Below are 25137 nucleotides of genomic sequence, written 5' to 3'. Positions count from 1 at the left end.
CCACTTCCTCTTTGGCTGTATTTGCAAAGAAGCAATTATAAGTTAAGATGCATCGCTATAGTATAAAATAATCATAGTAGGAGTTTTAATCTTTAAAAATGCAGCCAAAGTGATAAGCTTTGTTTCTTTTTTTGTGGACACTATCTTAATGAACAAAGCTGTATCCTAAAATGTCCTCTTACATGTTCTATTAAATATGCTGAATAAAATGTTTGACATAAGGCACTGAACTCATTCGCTCATTACATTGTACAGATATGGAAGAGATTAATGAGACTGCCTGAGAACAAAACACTGCTGAAGACGATTGTCTGTCACAAGAGATTTATTGAATTTCCTCCTGACTACAGTCGACTTGGAAAATGAATACACTGACATGAAAAATATGGAAATAAATCCGGATTTACATATTGCTAAGGGGAAAGTCACACCATTTTCCTGAAGTTGTCCATGGCTTCTTTTACTTTCTCGAGTTCAGTTAGGCTCTGTCGTAGCTGTGGAGAAACAGGTAATCATTAGTTCGCAGTAGTTCACAACACCTCCACAAACCCTCGGAGCCAATTTCTTTTTCGCACCTTCTCCGCATCCAGTTCCTGCACCTTCACCGGAACCTTCTCCGCGTAGTCGCTCTTCGCCATCTTCTCTCTCAGCTTGTCCATCGCTTTCTCCACTTCACCTTTCTTTGTCAGCAGCTTGGCCACTTCCTTCTCCACATCAATGATACCCTGAGGGAATTAAAAGAACATATTATGGATGTATATTATGATTTTGAGATACAGATGGAATACTACACTCAAAGTGGAGGAGACCTAGATTAAATAGTATTCATATCATAATGGTGCAAGTCTTTTTATTTCATTATAGTGTACAGTAATCGATGCCATTTCATTTATATTGTAATATCACAGTACACTCACTACACTCCCCCCTCCCTCCCTCCACCCACACATACCCGCACAGGCAAAACCAAAAAATGCTTATCAATATAACTTAAACAACAGAGCCATGAAAATAAACATAAAAAGGAAAAAACAGAACCAAAAAATAAATAAATAAAAACCAAACAAGTAAAACAAACAATACAGTAGGGCTGTGCAATTAATCGTATTTTAATCTCGATTACGATGTTGGCTTGCAACGATTACGAAAACAATGTAATCGAAATAAAACGATTATTATTTTTATTAAAAAAAAAAAAAAAATGTAATTTTTTTTTTTTTTTGGTTTTTCTGTTGAATTATACTTAAAGTTCAGGGTAATCAACTGTTAAAAACATACTGTTCAAATATTATTTTTTCATATATGGATGTTTTCAAAGTAAATGGATAATCGTTTTTTAATAATCGTGATATCAATTATTGACCAAAATAATCGTGATTATGATTTTTGCCTTAATCGCACAGCCCTACAATACAGTGACAATGACAACACCATAACAAGTATTTCCGGCCGTCAGGACAAATAGCCACAGAATGCACCATTCCATCACTGGTCATATCTCAGATATGTTTTCCAAATAAGAAAACAATGGCAACCACAGAGCTTGAAAAATATGTCCACGATTATATTTTTCCAATGTCATTTTCTCCAGAGGTAAAAAATGTGTTATCTGATCAATGAAAAGTTTAAATGTTGGGGGACGTTCATTCTTCCAGAATAAAAGTATACATTTCTTGGCAAAATATGTTATTGTGATTAGTACTTCTGTAATGTTTTGGGTTCAGTTTAAAGTTTGGCATTTCATTTAACAGGAAAAAACATGGATTTAGGCTAATTTCGATGTCTAAAACGGATTTTGTGAGAGCATGAATCGAATCCCAGAAATGTTTCAAGAGATCCCAAAACAGATGCATAAATGTTCCTTCTTTTATTTTACATCTCGGACATTTTGGAGAGTTTTCTTTGGAAATGTAATGCATCTTTATGGGTGTGAGGTAAAATGTGTTGATACATTTAAAGTTTGCTTCTTTGATTTTATTGCTTGTGAATGGAAAATGTGTTCTTTCACAAATATTCAGCCAAGTCATTTCATTTCTCTCTTTATAATATTCAAAGCTTTCGTGTCATATGAACACTTACATTGTAGTTGTTGGCAATGTAAATAGTAAGTCCTCCAATAAGCAACATACTTAACTCAAAAGAAATAAGATAGTGATAATGGTGCAAGCAAAATATGAGAGTAATGAATTTTATACATGTAAAATCAAATAAGATACAATAGAATGTAAAACTACAGAGGAATTAAATACTGAATATTGTCAACTCAGTGGACATTTTTTAAACGACAGCTATTTTTTTTAATTAGCTTCTTATTAGCATCCCCCTTTCAATTAGTCTTTTAAACTTTATTTAATTATTCATTTTGCTTTACATTTTGTGTGGGTTTATTGTCCTTTTTTTACCTCCTTGAATTTATTATGGTTTTACGCAGCATGTGTGCAAAAAGTGAATTTCTTGTTTAATGTGTGCCATGTTGTTAAAGCACTTTGAGCTGCACCTAGTGTATCAAAAGTGCTATACAAATAAAGCTTTATTATAAGATATAAATATGTTAGATAGGAATATATAATACTTAAGCAGTCATGTAACTAGTCAAAACAGAACCAGTGAATTTAAATGTTTGCGACTTTCAGAATACATATGACATGGTTAACATCATGATGCATCAACACGTGTCTGAGAGGCTTCACCAGAGCTAATGTATTTACACGTCCGGTGTCTGGTGAAGAGAGGCGGGAGAAACCAATCACAGCTGCACAGACGACTCACCTTGAGCATGAGGTTGACGGTACATCTGTCAGAGGCGATGGCCACGGCGCAGCCTGCTGGGACGGGCTGGTCTGAGGTCAGCGGGAGGACGGCCTGAGAGGAGGACAGCGTCTGGATCTGCAGACTGTGCCTCTGCAGCAGGGAGGCCGTCGCCGAGTCGATGCACTGCAGGTAGCCTGGAGGAGAGGGAAATATGTTTCTTTAGGCATTATTATACTGTACGTTTGAGCAATTATCTGGTGAGCCTGTGACCGAAGATTTTCGTTGCCATAACTACACTGTAGCTATGTACACATGACAACAAAAGCCTTGGAAAAAAGGAGAGGAAGGGAAGTTTAGGCATCGTCACTGTACATTTGAGCAAATATACAAATACAGTACATAACATTACAGTACATTACACGACAGTATATATTGTAATATACATATTTAAAAATAATTACGGTTGTATATTGTGTACAGTGTGCTAATTTTTACTTTAAGTTCTTGTGTTGATTTTTAGCAAATGTCACAAAACCAAATTTCCCCCCAGGATAAATAAAGTATTCTGGTTCTAATAACTTGTTGAAAAGAGACATTAAGGATTTAAACAAAAGTGTAAAAGTGTGAAAGGAAACACAATCATTGTTTATACACAATTGATTGAAATCAAATGGCTTAAGGAAAATGTGGGTGTTTGTCAACAGAGGTATTTTTCTTTCTTGACAATTATATTCAGCAGTGGTGCAAAAAGCAAAACAACAACGTAAATACAATCCAAAAGAAATTGTTATATATATCAATTAAAGTCCTGCCTTCAAACTTTACTTCAGTAACTGCACAGAAGTTTTTTCAGCAAGATTGACTTAATATCTAAAAAGTAAACTCCTTTCTAGTAGATAGTTATTACTATATATGCATGCGTTTGCAGCAGTTCATATTGTAATCCAGGATGGAGCACAATTTGCATTTCTCTACTGTATAAAGTGCTCTGTAGTTTTATACATTACATATGTCAAAGTAAGAAATACATCACTTGTAAAAAAGTATAATAATTGCCTCTGAGAATCAGTGAAGTGGAAGTATTTAAGTATAAGTAAAGTACCTAAAACCTATATTTAGGTACAGTACTTGAGTTAATGTCATTTTCTCCACTTATTTTCATCAGGAAATTCATTTTCTGAATGATTGAGTGTGTGAGTGTGTGTGAATGCGAGTGAGAGTGCGAGTGCGAGTGCGTGTGCGAGTGCGAGTGCGTGAGAGCTTACAGTCGGCTCTGGTCTTGGTCAGGTTGTAGTCGGCCCTCAGTGAGCGGATGGTTTTGATCACGGTCATCACGAACTCCATGTCGCGGTCGACCTCCTCACTGTGCCAGCAGAACTACAAATCACAAAAAAACACATTCATCACTAAGACAGAAGGAGAGCAACACTAAAAAAGATCATTTCCAGTGCCCATCACTTCAAATAAGTGACAACTCTCTCAATGTCTGGAACTGCAACTTGATAAATAGAAATCTGCAGTTCTGACCAAGGTTTTTCTATTTAAAGATCACCTATTATGCAAAATCCACTTGTTCATGTCTTTTCTACATCACCATGTGTCCCCTCTTCTTCATGTCTCTTCTACATCACCATGTGTCCCCTCTTCTTCATGTCTCTTCTACATCAACATGTGTCCCCTCTGTGTAAAGAGACTCTGAAAGTTTCAGGAAAAAAGATTCTCTCTCTTTTTGTCCTGGTCCATTTATATAAAAACCTGTCTGAAAATGAGCTGATCAGATTTTGGCCACTTAATGATGTCATGATTTTTTGGCTTGTGTAACCATTAGCCAATCACCAACCAAGGTAACCCCCCCCCACCCCCTTATCACCTGAATCTCCTCCTAGAGCACTAGCCCAGCCAATCAGAAATGGGGCACTTTTTCCCCCAGGAAAGTACCATCTCTCAGCAGGCACTAGAAATGGGGGTAAAAATTCCCGAGATTAAGTGCTCTTTTTGGTGTGAACGCGACATAAGGGGTACCAACGGAACTAAACGCGAAAAGTACGGTGAAAAGTACTCCGGTGTGAAAGCGCCTATTGTGTTCTTTTTAACCAAATATCTCTCAGAGGGGCGTGGGGAGGGGCTCCTTATTTTCATCTAAAGTAACAGACAGAGAATCAGCACTTTTGAAACAGGGCTGAAACAGAGGGGATTATGGGATGCTGCAATGATCTGTTTGGTGTTTGGAGCCAAACACTTCAGAGACATGTTTTGTGTATGTCTGAGACCTGTAATATATTGATGAAAAACAGTATATTAGGGGACCTTTAACTCAATACAAAAAAATTATTCAAACTAAAGTGAAATGCTCCAACTATGTATTTGTTTTATATGTAGCTACATACTTCTGAGACATTATACCTGCCCCTAAGAAAAACTGAAATTAAACTAATTAAAAAAATGTTAGCTGAAAAGATACAAAATTAAAAAGAAATCGAAGCAGTCCTAATTCAAATATTAAATATCGTACAGTCATTTATACAGAGTATCTACACCTTCTTAAACATCAAATTCAAGGACATTCAGCCCCAATTCACCACAAATTCAAAGACCTAGCACAGGATAGTTAAGTAGTTACAGTAATATTACAAAACTTGGATTTCTTTATAATGGTAAGTAGCAGGCTTTAAAAGAATCTCACAAAAAGGTATCAATTTCCTTTTTAGAAAATATATAAACTCAAGTGCTTTGAATTCCCATGGTCTATTTATGTGATTTTCCAAAAACAATAAGGCTTTGACTTTCTCCCCGCTAAAATCCACACACTTCCAATGACCCATTGTCGCTGTGTTTATACATCAATCCGTTCTTAACCACCCTCACCTCCTCTGAATCGGGGTACAAAGTAACGGTGATGCTGGGGGGGTCACTCTGAGGTCGTCGTCGTGGTAACCTCTGGTAGAGCTCCTCGCCGACGAAGGGCATGATGGGAGACAGGAGCCGCAGACCGACGTCCAGACAGGTGTAGAGTGTCTGCCTGCACACCAGCGCCTGCCTCTGGCTGCTGCTGTCCTCCTCCGCTCTGCTCAGCACCGGCTTCACACTCTCCTGCAGCACAGAGAGAGAGAGAGAGAGAGGGAGGGGGCACATTTGTCGTGTCAAATTATCCTATAATCATAAGGCGTTTAAGGCGTCTAGTGGCTTGAAAGAAAAACAAGGAAGGAAGCCACGACACATGTTAATGATTTACATTTCAGGAGAGCAAAGGAAGTGTAAAAGGGGGATTTGGGTTTTATGGTTTAATGGTGGGGATGTTTAGATAATGCTTAAGAGAATTGATGGGTGGGACTCTACATCATAGTGTGACTGTGAGCTGTGTTCTGGGTGCAAAGCCATTTTATCCTTAGAGGATGAAGCTGCTCTGTTCCTGCATTTGAGATCGATTTCACTTGTATATTGACTTTCTTTATTACTTTATTGAATTTAACAAAAGACAAACTTTGTCCATGAATCATGTATCTGTTTCTCTTAAGAATTTCCTCCACAAGATTCTGTAACATGTGACATTTGAGATGCTGTTTAAGATGAATGTCACAGGGTTTCTCACCAGGTAGACGTCACAGAGCTCGTACAGCCAGAAGTTGTAGATGGCGGTGGTGATGGTGGGGAACTCGTAGGCCTTGAAGCCGGCATCGCAGAGAGCGACAGCAGCACTGAGGCGAGACAGAATCCACCTGTCTGACACACTCTCCTCTCCACACAGCTGAGGAGGTCGAGGACAGGACAAAACAGAAGGAATGATTCAGGGGTTACCTCCCAAATATCAACAGTTCATAACGGTAAGAGAAACCCCCAGACACAGATAGTTAACATTTACTTGGTCAAAATATGTCAGTAGCTGAATATGAATAGGTTTAGATGAGTGTTTGTTTATGTTCTCCGTGTTTGTTTATGTTCTCCGTGTCCTTGATCTTCTCACCTGGGCTTTCTCTGACGGCACAAAGTTTTCTCCGAGCGTCTTCATGGCAAACTTCACAGCGTTCCACAGTTTGTTGCAGAAGTGACGGTAGCCCAAGATGCGGTTGACATCCAGGTTGATATCCCTACCTGAGAGACACACAAGCACAACAAGGATTAAAGTATGACTTCTGTGTATATTTTGTAACAGCTGACCTTGTACCCACTGTTTATTCACTGTTTTGATATATTTGATGTAGTCAAGGCTGAGCTCCGGCACACCACGGGAGAAAGTGAGAAAGAGAAAGTTGAGTTAACCTTGGCTGGTGTAGGCGCACAGGGCGAAGCGCAGAGCGTCCGTGCCGCACTCTGGAATGCCGTTAGGGTAGTCCGACGTCTGGCCCTGCTTCGCCTTCTCCACCTCCACTGGGTCCAAGTTGCTGTCTGTAAACAGGGCATGGAGACCCTAGAGGGGGTGAGGAATAAGTGAGGATGTGACGTTGCAACTTAAAAAAAAGGGGCACTAATATGCATTTAGGGGTTTTCCCTTTCCTGTAGTGCAGCTGTTCCCAACCTTTTCAACTCAGGGCCCACTTTAAGAATCTAAAAAAATTAATTGCGGCCCACATTCAACCATAAACATTACGGAGGCTAAATAAAGTTCTGATAGGTTGATTCAGAACATGTGACACGTTGTTAATCCAGTAGAACAGACCGCTGTCAAGGACTGTAATGACCGTTGCTATGGAAGATCGAGAAAGAGAAAGGAAAGGAGGTTAAAATAAAAAAAAATCTTAATAATGAAAATGTTTCCAAACAAATCACAATGTTTTGCAAATTATTTGGCGGCCCACAGATTGGGAACCGTTGCTGTACTGTGTTATACAGGTTTTAGTGCATGTAAATGGTCTGCAAAGGCTAAAATCCCTGCGTTCCTTCCATTGGGAATTTCTCTCCCACACACTAGATACCCGCTAACAAACACTGAAAGGAAAGACAGGGGATTGTTTTTTAAAGAGGCAAACGTAATAACCGCATGGACCCAGTGTTAAAAAAACACTTCATCCTAAACCTAAAAACATCTGTTTCTCAACGATCGTAATAATTCAGGATTTCTTAAAGGTTGCAAAAACCTCTATTGCCAACATTTCCATTACATAAATCAGTGACCATCAAACTGGCGGCCCGCGGGCCACATCCGGCCCGCCAGACATTCTCATCCGGCACGCGTGACGGGGGTGACCGTGGCATGGCGGAGTGGTTAGTGCGTTCGCCCCCCACTTTTTTTTTTTTTATACAACGTTTTGTGAGTAAGGTGCAGTACCGGAGTCCAACAGAGAGGCAGCAGCTGCGGGACAGTAGACTGCGTACTGCGTAGCCTTCCCTGCCCTGAAGAAGAAGTGATCCTTCGTTAGCGTGAAGAGTCTGCTTTATGCGCTCCGCAGCAGTAGCCCCGCTGCGAGGCTCCGGCGACTTCACAGTACATGCACCACCCCCCCCCCCCCCCCCCCCCCCCCCCCCCCCCCCCCCCCCCCCCCCCCCCCCCCCCCCCCCCCCCCCCCCCCCCCCCCCAAAGGAAAGGCAGCAGCTGCGGGACAGTAGCCTAGAAGTGATATTGGATACATTTTGGCCCTTGGACAAATGTAGTTGGTGATCCCTGACATAAATCATCATTGAAAAGCAACAATGTCCTCTTCTCATATTGAGAATGAAAAAAACAACAGCTGTGTGTTTTAATAGGCAGCAAAGGACGGTTAAATGGTTCTTGTTCTTAGGGGTACAGTGTAGTTTAACCCAAGTCCTTCAGTGCCCTCTAGAGGACAGGTCGGCTGCGTCTGGCTGAGCAGTTTCCGGGGAGAGATTGATGGCCTCAATTAAAGCTCGTTGGGAGCAGAAAGGGTGCTTAATAAAGCTTACATAACACAGCGAGCCTCGGGGGGGTGTGGTGACTCTGTAAAAGACACCCCGGATGGACGATACTATGCACATATTTGAACATGAAACAAAGTCTTTACCTCCAGGGAGATGCCTGTGATGACGTCCAGAGGGTCGATGACGTTGCCCAGAGATTTGCTCATCTTCCTCCCGTGGGCGTCCCTCACCACCGCATGCAGATAAACCTGAAGCAAAAGCATTATTAATAATAATACAAATAATACATTTTATTTAAGACGCCTTTCACGACACCCAAGGACACCGTACAATTTGTTAAATATTCTAAGAGGTAAAAGCAACAGAACACAAACATACCATCATGGAGAAGACAATTAAAGTGGACACACATGATAGGGACAGGTTATTCAGGGGAGACAGATGATAGGGAGCACTACAGTGAGTAGGCTGATCTGAACAGGTGGGTTTTGAGGAGGGTCTTGAATGTGGTGATTGTGTCAGACTATTATTGCCGAGTCATGTCGTGCTGCAGGCCCTGATATTACACGTCACTTGTTAGACGCTTTTATCCAAAGCGACTTACATACTCAATACTATGGGCAATCCCCACAGGAGCAATTTGGGGTGAAGTGTCTTGCCCAGGGACACAACGACATGCTGACTGCAGTGGGGTTTGAACCCCCTGATCCCAACACCAACGCACAATCCACTGCACCACACGTGATATCACTCCCTGTGTTGTGAACTGGTGGGTCTCACCTCTGTGAAGGGCAGCTTGCCGGTCAGTTTGAGGCCCATCATCACCATCCGAGCCACCCAGAAGAACAGGATGTCGTGGCCCGTCTCCAGCAGCGTGCCGGGGTAGAACACGTTCAGGTCCTGGGTCTACAGGAAGACAGGTCGTTAAAACACACTTTAATTGAATGTTTCCAACACACAAACACACACAAACCTCTGGATACCAAGTGACTGACTTTGCAAATTAGTGTTATTTAGTCATTTTAGTTTAACTGTCCAAACGGCACTTTCCGGTTAGATGCTAATTGCATTTGTTTATTAGAACTTGTTCCCTGTGCAATGACAATACATTTGAATCTAATCAAATCTAATTTGTTCTAATCTAATTGACGACAGCCGTGTGTCACGTGCTGTCTTTTACTCTCCCTCCCTGGGTTTATTTTTAATGTTACTTCCCTGGGCTAATCGGGGAATGTAACATTGTGCTATTTAAAAAAAAATTCATATTCATGTCATGTCTTCGTATCAGAAACTCTCTGTCCTCTCCTCCCGGCTCATGATTGTGTTCCAGTTGACATTGATGGCAGATGCTAGGCCTTTCTTTGTTTCCCAATCCATCCGGTTCCCTTTTCACCATGCATTAGTGTAATTGTGCTTTTAGTTTGCACAGTTATGGTTACAGGCTCTTCGTCACATATTTTGAGTGTAATTCATTTGCCGAAAAAGAGCACACATGAACAATGTTTGTGGGATCATGATTCATCCTTTTGGCCATAATATTCATGAAGGGGAAATCTGATGTTGTGACAGCCATCAAAGTCAACTTTTTGAAGGTAATATTCTACACTTTGATAGTTACAGAGACAGTGGCCATCTGCACAGAGGCCTTAATGTTCTTCTAATAAGGATTTCACTATTATTATTCTTAGTTAAGAATTGTTTTAAGACGGTTGCAAAAGCATTTCAAACTGATTGCTAAGGACAGAAAAGACAGGTAACCCTTTTACGTAGCTGACGTGTGTTACCAAACAAAGATGTGATGTGGTCTCTGGCCACAAATAAATAAAATGTATAATATCGCAGCATCTTCTGATCAAATACATTGACCATAGGGTTGTTTGTGTCCCAAAACAAACATTTTTTTATAACAATTTTCTTTACCTAAAAAAAAAAAAACCCGTTTTGAGGTTAAGTAGCCGTTTCTGGTTCTTTAAGCCTAATTTTAAGGGGTTTTGCACAACGCCTTACTGATTTTACTTAAAATAAAAAGACACAACATATCTTAATTATTAAAAAGGAAAACATATTATGGACAGGTCAAAAGGTGACGTTGTGAAAATCATTATATAAAAGAAACATTGAGTTGAATTTGAAGGAAACTCTCTAATTAAGATGGGTGCCTATTCATTTGGTTGGTGGCATTTCCTTCTAATTTGCTTCCCTTTATTATATATTTAGCGCGTTTCCTCTGCAGAATCCTCCCAATCTACTGCAAAATCTGCCATTTGTGTCAGTGTAAGGGTGGTTGACCTCAGTGTTTTACCTCATTAGGCCATCCGAAGATGGAGAAGGGGAAAATGCCAGACGAGAACCAAGTGTCCAGAACATCCTCATCTGAAACACGGGGGACAAAAGTTACCTAATGTGTATGAATATGGAGCGACAATTAATCACATTAGGTGAATGTGTGTAGTAGCAACACATGAAGGGATTAGATAACCTTTGGAATAATTGAAGTAATGAGTAAATTAAATAGTGTTCAGTCTCACCCTGTCTGAGGGAGATCTTGTCAGCGGACACATTGAAGCGTTTCGCCGCCTTCTCTCTGACCACTTCCTCCGAACTCCCACTGATCCAGTAATGACCGTCCATGTCCTGGAGGGAAAATGGACACAGGAAATAAGCTTTTATCTGTCATCTGAAAGCATGCAGGCCTTGACAAAGTGGCAGACATCCTCTTACCTCTCCTGGTTTCACAGAGGGATCGTTGACGGTGATGAAGTAAGCAGGAATACGGTGACCCCACCACAGCTGCCGAGAGATGCACCAGTCCCTGAGAGGAAGAGGATATCTCAATCAATCTGTCTATCTATCTATCAATCTATCTGTCTATCTATCTATCTGTCTGTCTGTCTATCCGTCCATCTACCTACCTATCTATCTATCTATCTATCCGTCCATCTACCTACCTATCTATCTATCTATCTATCCGTCCATCTATCTATCCATCTACCTACCTATTTATCTACCTATCTATCTATCTATCTATCTATCTACCTATCTATCTATCTATCTATCTATCTATCCATCTACCTACCTATTTATCTACCTATCTATCTATCTACCTACCTATCCATCTACCTATCCATCTACCTACCTACCTACCTATTTATCTACCTATCCATCTACCTATCCATCTACCTATCCACCTACCTACCTATTTATCTACCTATCTATCTATCTACCTACCTATCTATCTATCTATCAATCTATCTATCTATCCATCCATCCATCCACCTACCTACCTATCTATCAATCAACCTATCTATCTATCTATCTATCTATCTATCTATCTATCTATCTATCTATCAACCTATCTATCTATCAATCAACCTATCAATCAACCTATCCATCTATCTATATATCCATCTATCCATTATGTTATTATTACATTTTTCGATCTATATCTAGAGCTGCAAAAATTAGTCCCTTTATCAATTCACTGATTATTTGATAGAACATTTATTAGATAACTATTTTGATAATCAATCCATAATTGTTTCACTGCTATACATTCTCAGTTTAGAAGTGTTCAACTGTAATTGGCTCTTTTTGCATGTCTTACCCGATAGCAATGTAAATATGTTCGGGGTTTGGAGAATATCTTTCTGAAGAAATGACTTTTTTTGACATTTCACAGACTTTAATATTTATAGAATAATCCTGAAAATAATGTATGAATCCATTTATAATGAAAGAAACCATTAGAAGCAGTCCCACTATTATGAGATTCCTTCAAAAGAAAATTGCATATTCCCTGTGTGAAATTGCGATTTAAAATGCTTAACTGCCAACATTTCAGTACAATGGCCAAGAGCAAATACTGAATGAACCAAAATCAGACTGCGATAAAACTGAAGAATCATTATTTTCTTTTATATTTAATTTTTAACTAGCACCTGCTTCAGATTTGTAAGCATACCTGTCTGTACCGACTACCCAGGGAAAGGTCTGAGAGTTTAAATGAATGTCTGTATTTTTGTATAATTTGCCTTGGAAGGAAAGGGGTAATGTATGTATGTGTGTGTGAGCAATAACGTGTAGATTTGAGTGTAAACTGAGGCGGGTGTGATTTGTATGTACATCTCCATGTATGTTATATATTTGTGGAATAAATCAAAAGTTCTAAAAAATAAAACTGAACAATAACAGAAGAATGTTGCATAGATGAATACCTGATGTTGTCCAGCCAGTTGAACCAGGTCTTGAGGTGGTGGTCGGGGATGATTTTGAGGCGTCCCTCCCTCACGGAGTCCGCGGCCTGCTTGGCCATATCTGCACAGCTCACGTACCACTGAGGCTTCAGCAGAGGCTCCACGATGTCCTTGGAGCGACTGATCAGAATCAGAAACAGGTTTATTACCAGGTAGGTTGACATGTACGAGGAATTTGACTAGATGTCACGGTGCATACATAAAAGTACATTAAAAAAATTAAAAAACACAGATAGAGAACTATTTTGCGAAAGCTATAATAACATTAAAATATAGCAGTATTCTTCCCTGGTGAAAGAGGTCAATGTACTGAATGTAAATACGTATGTAAACACTGAATTAAGGCACAAAACGGAGCGCACCAAAACACAGAGGCAGCCGTCTGCAAACACAGCGCCAAACTACTTTAAGAAAACAATAATAACATTACAAAATATAAAAAATAATAAAAGATATAGTCAAATATAACAGTATTTACATAGAAATAGAATGGAATACAATTCGGCATTAATAAAAAAATAAAACAGATATTGTGATAGGGTAGAAATCACAGCGGGGCTTAAAGGAATATCCAGAAAGATCTAAAAACCTCTATTCTACACCTCCCTTTACCTTTACTTTCTGCCTCATGTTGTATTCATGTTTCTGTGGTCTTAATTTAAAGGGGACCCGTCATGCAAAATGCACTTTTGTACGTCTTTTATACATGAATATGTGTCCCCGGTGTTCCAGGGAACTCACCAAGTGTCAGAAAACACAACCCTCTCTATTTTCCTCCATACCCAAATCTCTAAAAAAGGGGCTGCAACGGATCTGATAAAAACTGATCCAGATTTGAACACTGTCCTGACGTCAGGACGGTGGCGCTACGGCTATTGGGCCAACTCCACCAATCAGGAGGAGACAACCACGGCCATTGCTGTTCGAAAGCGCTGGAGACGCTGTAGTACATATGCCAGGCCTCTAGATGGTGCTGTTCTCACAGAATCTGCCCTTGCAAAAACAGAGCTAACATTTTTCAAATTGAGCAAAATGAGGCATGGCTAAAATGCATGATCTGTTTGGTATTTTGAAAAAAAAAAAAGTATAAATATGCCTTATATAGGTATGGTCCTACACTATATTATTCAAATATAGCATGATAGGTCCACTTTATTTATGTCTTAATGTGTGCATATGTATACATGTGTCTGTTGATTGTGTATATATAGGATATACTGTACATATTTTATACATATTCTTATATTTACTTGTATTTTTGTATTCGGAATGTGGGAAACGGTATTTCGATCTCTCTGTCTGTACACACAAACTGAAAGGTTGACAATAAAGTTGACTTGACTTTGACTTTCTGCCTCATGTTGTATTCATGTTTCTGTGATCTGAATTTTAACTGTTGTTCTTTCTTGTGAAGCACTTTGTGAATTGTATTTCTGTGAAAGGTGCTATACTAAATAAACGTATTATTATTATTATTATTATTTACCTGCACACTGGGACCACCATAGGGTTGTCTTTGATCTCTCTAAAGTGGCCCCTGTCCTTGAGGGCCTGCAGCACGGCCTTCCTGGCCTCAAAGCGCTTCATGCCCTGGGGTACAGACAGAATACTTCAAAATGAAAATGCAAGACATGAAACTGCTACACCGAGCAAACATCTGAGGAACTCTGACTTTTTAGTGAGACGGTGGTGGAAATGCACACTCTGCAGGGGGAAGGGGCGATAATGAGACACTTTACCAGGAAGGGAGGGGGCACGTTAATGAGCAGGCCGTTCTCATCCAAGATGTTGATGAAGGCCAGATTGTGTCTCTCTCCAACCTCGTAGTCATTATGGTCGTGGGCTGGGGTGATTTTGACAGCACCTGAGCACAGAATGGTGCAGAGGGACAGGAGAGAGAAATACAGGCCATAATGAGGCAAGTGGCAATGGCGTAACGACTTGTTATGACCACTTATTCTCAGCACACTGCAGCGCCACAGGCAGATTGGCTCGTCCTGTAACCATGCCTACCTGTTCCAAAGCTCATATCCACGAAATCATCGAAGACGATGGGCATCTTGCGGTCGCAGAAGGGGTGCAGCACCATCTTCCCCTTCAGATGCTGATACCTGGGGTCAGCGGGGTGCACGGATACAGCGCTGTCTCCCAGCATGGTCTCGATACGAGTTGTTGCCACGATCACCTCCTCGTCTAAGCAACAGAGAAAGAAGGAAGGTGTTAGAGAAGTGGCTCATGTTCTGAACAGTGAATATGAACTGCTACCATCTAAATGGGAGATACAGGGTCCCACGATTCAATAAAGTCACACTGAAGCACTCCTTGGTGCATCAGTCAATCCTCACAGTAAACACAGAGCTGAATCCCACATCAGATGCACGCTAAAGGGTCTTTGAAAATGTTTTCTCTCAGTGATTGTGATGTTATGTTAAATGTTTGTTGTTTGTTGTTCATGTATTGTGTCTTGATATGTGTCCTTGTTGATGTTACACATGGAGCTGCCGTGATGCAAGTCCAATTTCAGACTTGATCCGACCAATAAATGTTTTTAAAGCTCGGTTGGATGCTACTGACTCGGAAGCTGTTGGTACCTGTGCATGTGGATAGTATGTACATTGTAATCCCTGTAATGCTACTGTATGATGTCCTTTTGTTGTTCTGTTTATGTTTTTAATGTTTCATGTGGAACCTACTTGAGCAGGTCTCCCTTGAAAAAGAGGTCAATGATCTCAATGGGATACAACCTGAATAAATAAAGGTTTGAAATGAAATGAAATGAAATAAAGTATTATCGTATCAAGGTGTTTGCTCGTTATTTTCTCCTCTCCATGTGCTCACATACCTGTTCCGTCCACTTTGTAGGCGAAAGACACCAACACCCCGAACTCCACTTTCTCTTTGTAGCCGGGCACGGGCAGCAGCGTCCTGCCAGTGAGCTCCTTCTTATCCACCTGAAACCAACCGCAGATGTAATCAAGAGAGCACAGCATGCACAGCTCTGATCAAACTACCGGCGTATAACAGGGTTAACAAGTAAGGCTGGGTACTCGGGGGGGAAAAACTGATTCTTTTGTGTGCCTATACTTTCTGACTATAATCACATTGTAGAGGCCTTAAAGCCAATACTTTAAGGCAATGAGCTGTAGCTTTGTTTACAACAATTGAGGCACACAATACCTCTGATGAATAATAACCGGTACAAAAGTTGGAAATTTAACAGTCAGAGCATTTATTTTCTAGTTAATGATGACCATTCAATACAAACCAGTTTCATTCAGTCTACACAACATGACACTTAAAACGCAATGACTACTCGTAAAACTTTACCTCAGCGTGTACCTGTGTGTGTGTGTGTGTGTGTGTGTGTGTGTGTGTGTGTGTGTGTGTGTGTTCAAAAACTGTTTACCCTTCTGGCAGAACCCGAGTATACTAACACTGACTCTCACTTATATACTGAGTGCTAATTAGCTACAGAAAAGCCACAAAAATAATTGCTATTTTCCTTATTTACAGGACTATTATAGGGAGCACAAACACACAGGCAGACAAGGGATGTGAGGAGAGAGAAGAAGCAGAAATGCAACACATTCCCATTCCTTAGTTACTCAAATGTAACTTCTGGAGCAAAAGAACACGCTAAACTCCTCAAATGCATCAATATTACATTTTGTGTTAACAAAAAGAGCCATAAAAAACTATTTCTTGGATGAAATATAGCAGGGCTTCTCAAACTCCGGACCAAGGTCTGGATCCGGACCGAACTGCAAATCAATCCGGACCGAACCCTGTGTCCCATTAAAAAAAAATTCAGATTCTGATAAATGAATGTACATCATCATGTACGCACGTCTTGTGTCTGACGCGTTGTGAGAATGAACGTGCATATATATTTACTTGTGTGTGCGAGCGTGACACGCATAGCAGACCGCAAGTTAACCGCAAGTTTACCTTGACATACTGTATGTATGTATTGAATGTGTGTGTGTACTGTATACAGGGGCGCCGTTTACCGACAGGCAAGGCAGGCAAGTGCTTGGACCAGAAGGGGTCCCCCAAAGAAGGTAGATTAAGAAGGTCCACAGCAACGACAACATGAAACACCCTTTAATTTACTGCAACGACATGTCGGGAAAACCCCCCATGCATAGAGCGCCAAGAAACTGCTTCTTAATTTCAGTTTCGTTTCTCCGCCCGGGGGGGGGGGGGGACTTTACTGGCATTGATCCGGACCAGTGACCTTGTATAAAGTTCACAACTGGACCTTTAATAAAAAAGTTTGAGTACCCCTGAAATATAGGATGCATTTTCAAACTTGAGTGTTAAGAAACTTAAAGTATCTGAACAAAGACTCTAAACTCAGACCAATTTCAGCATTCTTCAGTTGTTATTAAGATGTGCTTCAGATAAAGTTTTGTAGTGATCTATAACAACTGTTGTTTCTTACCCAACTATAAAAATAAGTGTATAGTTATAAGATTCAAACATAATAAGAAAATAATAGAAACAAGTAGACCGACATATGTTTGTGATTTGACTGTAAGTGACCTACATTTGTATCTCTCTAATAAAAAGCAGACTTGCCTCGATGTCGGAGATGGCAGAGTTCAGCGTGCAGGACCAGTTGACCAGCCTCTTGCTCCGGTAGATCACTCCCTCATCGTGCATGCGGATGAAGGCCTCTTGGACAGCATACGAGAGTTTCTGGAGAGTGAAGCGGATACGGTCATGAGAAAGAGGAAATTAGGGTATTTTTCAAATGAGTTCAGGGATTTCAGAGGACTTACAGGGTCCATGGTGAAGCAGGCTCTGTCCCAGTCCAGAGAGGAGCCCAGCTTCTTCAGCTGGTGGTAGATACGGTCTCCCTTCCTGAAAAAGGCAAAAGGGCTAGGTTATCACTGTGTCTTTATTCCAGTATTATTCTGTAATATATTTTGTATTGACATTTGGCAGCAAACAATTACACAGTGTTTTTTCAAGACATAGTAATTGTACATCTTGAGTTTGTCTGTCCGAAATTCCTTAAAACAGTAAAAAGTACGAACAATACGAACATTAGGGAGAGATCAGGACTTCACAGTAAAATCATAGGTTTGTAAAAATAAAATCTGGCCTATGAGGTTTTACGAAATCAGTCCACTTTCTCCATCGTGACACATCCAGTTTGTGATTGACAGATGATGTTTATTCCAGTATTATTCAAAGCTGATATCGCTCATATGTCCTCCTTTCTTCTACTCCCTCCACTCACTCGTTCTTCCACTTCCAGACTTCCTGGATGAAGTTGTCTCTGCCCAGATCGTGCCGGCTCTGGCCCTTTTCTCTCATCAGCTTCTTCTCCACCACCACCTGGGTGGCGATGCCGGCGTGGTCACAGCCCGGGTTCCACAGGGTGGTCTCCCCCCGCATCCTGTGCCTGGAAACAGAGAGGAAAACACGCCAATTTAATCAGAATCAGAAACAGGTTCATTACCAGGTAGGTTGACACGTACGAGGAATTTGAATTGATGTCAGGGTGCATACATAAACAAAAATAAAAAAACACAGAGAGAACAATTTTACGACAAATATAATAACATTAAAATATAGCAGTATTTACATAGAAATAGAATGGAGGAGCTCTTCAAATCAAATCAAATCAAAATGTATTATAGCCCCACAAGAAATGCCTCAAAGGGCTGTACAAAGACAAAAACAAAACACAAACGTCATAGCATAAAAATTATGAAAACATTATACAACATTATACATCAACACAAGTATTGCCATGTGATAAAAGCATGTGACTGAAGTGATGGATATGTTGAATGGAAACTAGGTGGTGGAAATTAGTTCACAAGGAAGACAGATACGAAGAAAGAGTTGGATGTACTGTATGTAAACACTGAATTAACGCACAAAACAAGGCCAAAACACCGAGGCAGCCATCTTGCAAACACAGCGCTTCAGAAATCACACATGAGAAATCCCATGATGCAACAAAAGGCTTACTGAAAATATGACTCTGTATTTCAGGCTATTTAAAAAGTCCAAGGGTAGTTACTGTACCATCTGGTCAGAGAATCCTGAATGGCGTTAGTGAGAGCGTGACCCAGGTGGAGGGATCCGGTCACATTAGGGGGAGGGATGCACATCATGAAGACACCGCGAGGGTTTGCATCGCTGATACTCTTCCTCTGCAGAACGTAGTGAGGGAGACGCATGTTATATCAGACAGAGATGTTTGATAATAATAATGAACTTTTTTTTTTTATATAGCACCGTTCATGCTTGACGCAGCCCAAAGTGCTTTACAGAGTATGACAACAAATCACAATAACAAATGAGGAACATAATTAAAATATGTGAAAACAATAAAACATGAACAGTGATACTACTAAAAATGACAATGGTTGCCGTTCTAAGATCAAGTTTGGGGCGATATAAAAACAGAAAGCAGCCTCCCCAGTTTTCTTGTAATGCACGTCTAGGTACTTTTAAAAGTGAAACATTGGAGGATGTCCTTGCAGGTTGATCAAATGAGAGACAGTCACTTAAATATGTCGGGGCAAGGTTATGTAAAGCCTTGTAAATCATTAAAATCACTTTCAAATCAAGTGATAAACTAGATTTAATATCATAATTTTATCCTGTTTTGACATTTGTGTGAAATTGTCTTTAAAATCAAATGAATATTTGAGTTACGGCTGAAACATGTGTTGTGTGTGGTTACAGTGACCCTGACCTTTAATCAGCTAATTCTAAATCAGTTCAAAGTGGTGCACAACCCAAAATCAACAGATGTCACAGGTGTAGAGGCATAGAAATACGACATAGTCTTTTGTGTGAACATATTGTGACGGGGAGGACTTCCTTACCCCGTACTCAGGCTTGAAGAATCCCTGCTTCTCCCACCACGGATACCAGGCCGCCTCCACATACTGAGGACTGTAGGAGTCAGGGAGCGGGCTTATCACATCTGAAAGTTAGAAAAAGGGTTGATATTATCTGAATCTAATCATAGTGAAATACAGGAGGTCGTTGTATTATAAAGGGTATCCATGGAGGTCAGTTTCTTACATGATACAATACCCATCACCACCACTAAGGGGCAAAATAAACCTACTATGACTGCGGGTATTTTTTCTTCAACTTGTAATTATAATAGCCATAGTAATTGTTAATTTGCACTGTTTTTGCTTTTCAATTCGTTTTTTAGTTACTTTCAATTTGTTATACTTTCATTAGAACATACTCTTGTGTAGTGACTGCTCTCTTTAGTAGTTATTGTGGCTAGACTATCACTTAAAGGGGACCTATCATGCAAAATGCACTTTTGTACGTCTTTTATACATGAATATGTGTCCCCGGTGTTCCAGGGAACTCACCAAGTGTCAGAAAACACAACCCTCTCTATTTTCCTCCATACCCAAATCTCTAAAAAAGGGGCTGCAACGGATCTGATAAAAACTGATCCAGATTTGAACACTGTCCTGACGTCAGGACGGTGGCGCTACGGCTATTGGGCCAACTCCACCAATCAGGAGGAGACAGCCACGGCCATTGCCGTTCGAAAGCACTGGAGACGCTGTAGTACATATGCCAGGCCTGTAGGTGGTGCTGTTCTCACTGAATCTGCCCTTGCTAAAACAGATCTAAAAAATGTCAAATTGAGCAAAATGAGGCATGGCTAAAATGCATGATCTGTTTGGTATTTTGAAAAAAAAAAAGTATAAATATGCCTTATATAGGTATGGTCCTACACTATATTATTCAAATATAGCATGATAGGTCCACTTTAACTCTCAAAGTTTAGTTTTTGTGTTTTATTCTTTATTACCTCTGCCAAAGATGTTATGTTTCTCAGCTCAGTTTGTCTGTCTGCAGGAATACAGAAAAAACCACTGCCCGATTTTCATGAAAATTGGTGGAAGGATGTAAAATGGGCAAAGGAAGAACCCACAATATTTTGGAGCTGATCTGATTCACGGGACAGAGAAACTAAATATATCTGCAGCAAATCTATCTTTCTGTATCTGGTAACGTCACAAGCACACCTTCCGTTACAAGAAAGGAAACGCATGTGCCAAGAGTGATTAATCACCTTTTTTCTCCCCGGGGGCCGTGGAGACGCTGTATGAGATCACTCCCAACTCCTTCTTCTCCGGTTTGGCCTTTTTCTGAAAGACAAAAAAGCACAAAAAATATAATCAAATGATCTTTGACTAACTCAAAACATTAGTAACGAAGCTATGTCGTTGATATAGACCATATTTATGTTTTTACTTATCTTACAATAAGTTCAAATTCTAAAAGTTAACTATCTATACCTCTGTCTGTGGCAGAGTCTTTTTCTTTTCCTCCATGTCTTTCTTCTGCTGGAACTTTTCCAGCTTTTCTCTCTTCTTAGCATCCTTCTTCAGCTGGGCCTCTGTCTTTGGTGGGCCTGAAGGAGGAAACATGACAACATCAGAATACTGTTCAGACACACAAAAAAAAGAAATATTTGTGAACGGTGGCAGAGGACTTCCTCACCGTTAGCTTCAGCTTCAGCGGATTCAACAGCAGGACTGGCAGGAGCAGCTTTAGGACTCCCGGGAGCTTTAGGATTCGCGGCAGCTTTAGGACTCGCAGCAACTTTAGGACTCGTGGCAACTTTAGGACTCTCAGCAGCATTTGGTTTGGGTGTAACCGGCACCATCTTCTCACAGAGAGTGATCGCCCCCAACACCTTTAGGAACTGAGGCTGATTTGTGCAGGTTGTGAACCACCTGGTAACATTGGTCAAGACTTTCCTGTCTGATGGCTCCAACACCTTACGGACAAAAATAGTATCATACTATGGTTAACAGATAAATATACTTTAGTATCTGCAGCCTTGTTGACTTCCACCTGCCTATAGGTAAATGAGATGAAACTGGTTGATGTTTCCTGTTGTTTCGTATACATTTTGTGCCGGTTAAATGTTGTTTTAGTTATTTTTGGATTTGAAGGAACAGGTGCCTGCGTATTGTGTGCGTGGCTATAAGCGAGTATTATACTGTCAGTTAAGGACCAGACATTCAGTTTGAAAGATATGTTTTTTCCACAAATGAAACTGCAATCAGATTAGAGAAATAATCTTCATGTTTTCTAGCACATTGTACCAGCACGGAGAGCGAGTGGCAGTTCAACTCTGCGTCTCATAGATAAACACACTGACATGTATCAAGGCAGAAAAGCTTTCAGGACATATATAGTAGTTATGGGTAGTTTTTGGATGGATGGTTTTTAATTGTTTAATATGATTGAATGTGTGCTCATTAAAAGATAGTGTAATAAAGGGGTGAATGACTGCATTACAGATATGTCTTTGTTTCCCTGGCAAACAAGGGTGATAAATAACATGAGAACTAATTCAACAAAAGCCACAAAACGATGGTATCTGCCATCAGCCAAATTGTAAATTAAAACAGTACAGGCCCACAATTTCACAATCTGTGCACCCCTAATTTAAAAAAACAGCTGGCAAACATGGGTGAGATTTCTTTCTACAGAGTCATTTGTTCTACAGAAAAAAACTGAGATAAGTGATGCACATCATACATACATATTTGAAAGGCAGGAGAACAGCTGTAGCTACAGCCATATCAGCCAGGGTGATGCTCTCCCCCACCAGGAAGGTTCTGGGCTCCAGTGCCTTATCGAGAACCTTTAGTACACGCATCATCTCTGCACGGGAACTCTGCTGGAGCTGAAACACACAATCACTTATTTGAGAATAGATCCCATGAATAAAACACACAAATGTCCACAAAGAAATGTGGCTGCACCTCATAAGACTATTAAACACTTGAACCTTTTAAACAACATCCATAAACCTTCATCTGATTGCATTTTGCAAATTATTTATCTAATATATCATTCCATTTACTTGTATATAGACTCTTCTTGCAATATTTCAATTTTATTTGTATTTACTTGCACATCTCCAAACATTTTCTTGCACTGTTTTATCTGTTTTATTTGTTCTATGTCCTATATATATTCATGTTGCACTTTTGGAGGAGCCTGTGCCCTAAGTTGTCATTGCCATATCTACACCGTAGCTAATGTGCTAATGACAATAAAGCCTTGAAACTTGAAACATACCTTCTTATCCACTCCTGTCATCCCCATCAGAGGGAAGACCACAGCACAGGACACCGGGGTAAGTTCATTGTCTGCAAAGCTGAGCCACTGCCACACCTGGCTCTGCTGCTTTGTATCCGCACCGGCCCTCTTCCCCTGATTGGCCAGGTACCAGGACACAGCAGGGGCCCCGCTGAGGACAGATTCACTTCCCCCAGCGCCCAGCACCAGGGTGGGTCTGGAGCAGGCATTCAGGGACGCAGGAGGGTCCTCTGTGAGGGTCCGGGGTCGGGAGGACGGACAAAACTCTGCAGCGATGAGAGTGAGGAGGCTCCTGAAGTCATCAGGGTGAGGGGACACGTAGAGAGTGGCCATCTCTGGTGAAAACACAGACAGTATGTACATTACTTATGTGCAATACATTCAGCTAATATTATTGTTACTACTGGCTGCTACTCCTAGTTAGTCCATCCATTACTGCAACAGGAATCTGTATGTAACTATGTGCAGTAATACACCACACTAAAATATACAGTGCTACACGTATTTGATTTTATAAATACTGCTCTACTTGAATGTGTACTTCTGTAAAACTACTATGTGCATGCCTTTACATAACAGTTCTCTATTTTCTTCGTCTCTATACTTTGCTGTAACAATGTAATTGTCCCCTTTGTTGGACAAATAAAGGAATTATGATTCTTATTCTGATTATGAACTGGTTTGACTTTGTGCTTATTTTCTTTTTGCTTTCAGTGAGTAGTTTTGCAAAAACAAATATGTCCGAAATGCAATCAAACGCATTGTGCCTGAAGATGGTGGAGTGGGTGTGTTAGCCTGTAAAAACCAGTTAAACAGTTTGGCATCTATTAAGGCAACCAGAGATGCGAAATGTGTCAACAAACTGGTTAAAGGTGTCTAAAAAACACATAATATACTCGTATTTTAGCATTTCAAAGTGTCAGGGTGCGGTTAAATCAGCTAGTTAACAACAGGTTTCACTTTCTTTAAAGCTCATCTCTGCCACCTGTCAAAGGATGACGAAAAGTCATGCAATACAGGCTAGTTAGCTTTAGCTCCTCAGACAAACTGAAACTCGAGTTATTGTGAGTGCATGCTGAGTTTTAGGCTTGTTTACCTCACGTAGCGGTTATTTAAAAGTTGCTCTTAAGTTAGTGTTTGATAAACCCGGGGCTTTTTATTGAATGCGTCTGTAAGAAATTAATCCTACCTTTGAATGAAACAGAAAGAGACGTCAGCTTAAGTTAGCATCCACAGCAGAGCCACATGAGTCCTCTCTCTGCTGTCTGATGCAACCAAACACTTCCGGGTTCCACCAGCCGCTTCGGCTGCAAACCGGAAAACCATAAGATTATTTATTTTTTAACAATAATAACAGAGGTGGGAGAAGTACTCAGATCTTGTACTTAAGTAAAAGTAGAAGTACAAGAGTGTAGTAATACTCTGTTACCAGTAAAAAATCCTGCATTAAAAATGTTACTTAAGTAAAAGTGCAAAAGTATTAGCATCAAAATCTACTTAAAGTACCAAAAGTAGTGCAGATTGGTCCATTTCAGAATAATATATGATATGTTTTATTATTGATCATTAAAGTGTTATCAAAGCTGGTAAAGGTGCAGCTAGTTTTCATGACTTTGTATACTGCAGGGTAGCTTGTGAATTTACTCCAGGTGGAACTAGTCAGTTGAGTTTTAATCCAAATCTGTAAAGTAACTGAAGGTATTACATAAATGTAGTGGAGCAAAAGTGTACAATTGACCTCTGAATTGTCGTGGAGTAGAAGAACAGAGTAGCATAAAACTGAAATACTCAAGTAAAGTACTAGTATCTCAACATTGTACTGAAATAGAGTACTCGAGTAAATATACTTACTATACACCTCTGCAAGTTTTTATGTTAAAGGTAGGGTAGGTAAGAATGGAGAAACCAGCTCGAGTGCGCTAGAATTTGAAAGTACGCAGCCGAAAAAAATCTGCCCCTTCCGAAGTTCCTTCAGACTTCCTTACAGAGCCCCTCCTCCAACACACATGGACGCGCACATGACCAATGAGGGCCCGAGATAAGTTTGTACACAAGATGGAAGGCTGACAGGCAGGTAGGCCATCTAGTTATTTTAGCCGGGCCGGCTCAGATGATTGGACTTGCTTTTTACAGCGCCATGGCTTCCACAGATGACATTTTTTTTATGCATTTATTGTCAAAGCATTTAATGTAC

General features: G+C 40.4%; 1 protein-coding gene across 2 annotated transcripts; it reads right to left on the bottom strand.

Annotated features, from left to right (window-relative positions):
* Nucleotides 1–307: 307 nt before the first annotated feature.
* On the bottom strand, nucleotides 308–24908 carry vars1 (valyl-tRNA synthetase 1). 2 transcript variants are annotated; one of them, XM_034123987.1, is made up of 30 exons: nucleotides 24795–24908; nucleotides 24133–24250; nucleotides 22923–23278; nucleotides 22381–22524; nucleotides 21327–21606; nucleotides 21122–21237; nucleotides 20896–20971; nucleotides 19670–19770; nucleotides 18861–18988; nucleotides 18064–18228; nucleotides 17600–17681; nucleotides 17397–17516; nucleotides 15658–15766; nucleotides 14829–15008; nucleotides 14555–14679; nucleotides 14302–14405; nucleotides 12777–12935; nucleotides 11284–11374; nucleotides 11091–11196; nucleotides 10865–10935; nucleotides 9343–9468; nucleotides 8706–8810; nucleotides 7009–7156; nucleotides 6713–6840; nucleotides 6341–6496; nucleotides 5617–5841; nucleotides 4017–4128; nucleotides 2770–2945; nucleotides 576–725; nucleotides 308–494 (listed from the first exon to the last, which is right to left on the bottom strand). In XM_034123987.1, the coding sequence occupies exons 3-30, from the start codon at nucleotides 23274–23276 to the stop codon at nucleotides 426–428; spliced, it is 3906 nt and encodes a 1301-aa protein (XP_033979878.1). In that variant the 5' UTR covers nucleotides 23277–23278; nucleotides 24133–24250; nucleotides 24795–24908; the 3' UTR covers nucleotides 308–425. The 2 variants fall into 2 exon arrangements, with proteins under 2 accessions (XP_033979878.1, XP_033979879.1); XM_034123988.1 differs by lacking the exons at nucleotides 21122–21237; nucleotides 21327–21606; nucleotides 22381–22524; ... (1 more) ...; nucleotides 24133–24250; nucleotides 24795–24908 and having other exon boundaries at nucleotides 19670–19772; nucleotides 20897–20971.
* Nucleotides 24909–25137: the final 229 nt, after the last annotated feature.

Source organism: Trematomus bernacchii, unplaced genomic scaffold, assembly GCF_902827165.1.
Source record: "Trematomus bernacchii unplaced genomic scaffold, fTreBer1.1, whole genome shotgun sequence".
Taxonomy (NCBI): domain Eukaryota; kingdom Metazoa; phylum Chordata; class Actinopteri; order Perciformes; family Nototheniidae; genus Trematomus; species Trematomus bernacchii.
This window is presented reverse-complemented; position numbering and strand designations above follow the sequence as displayed.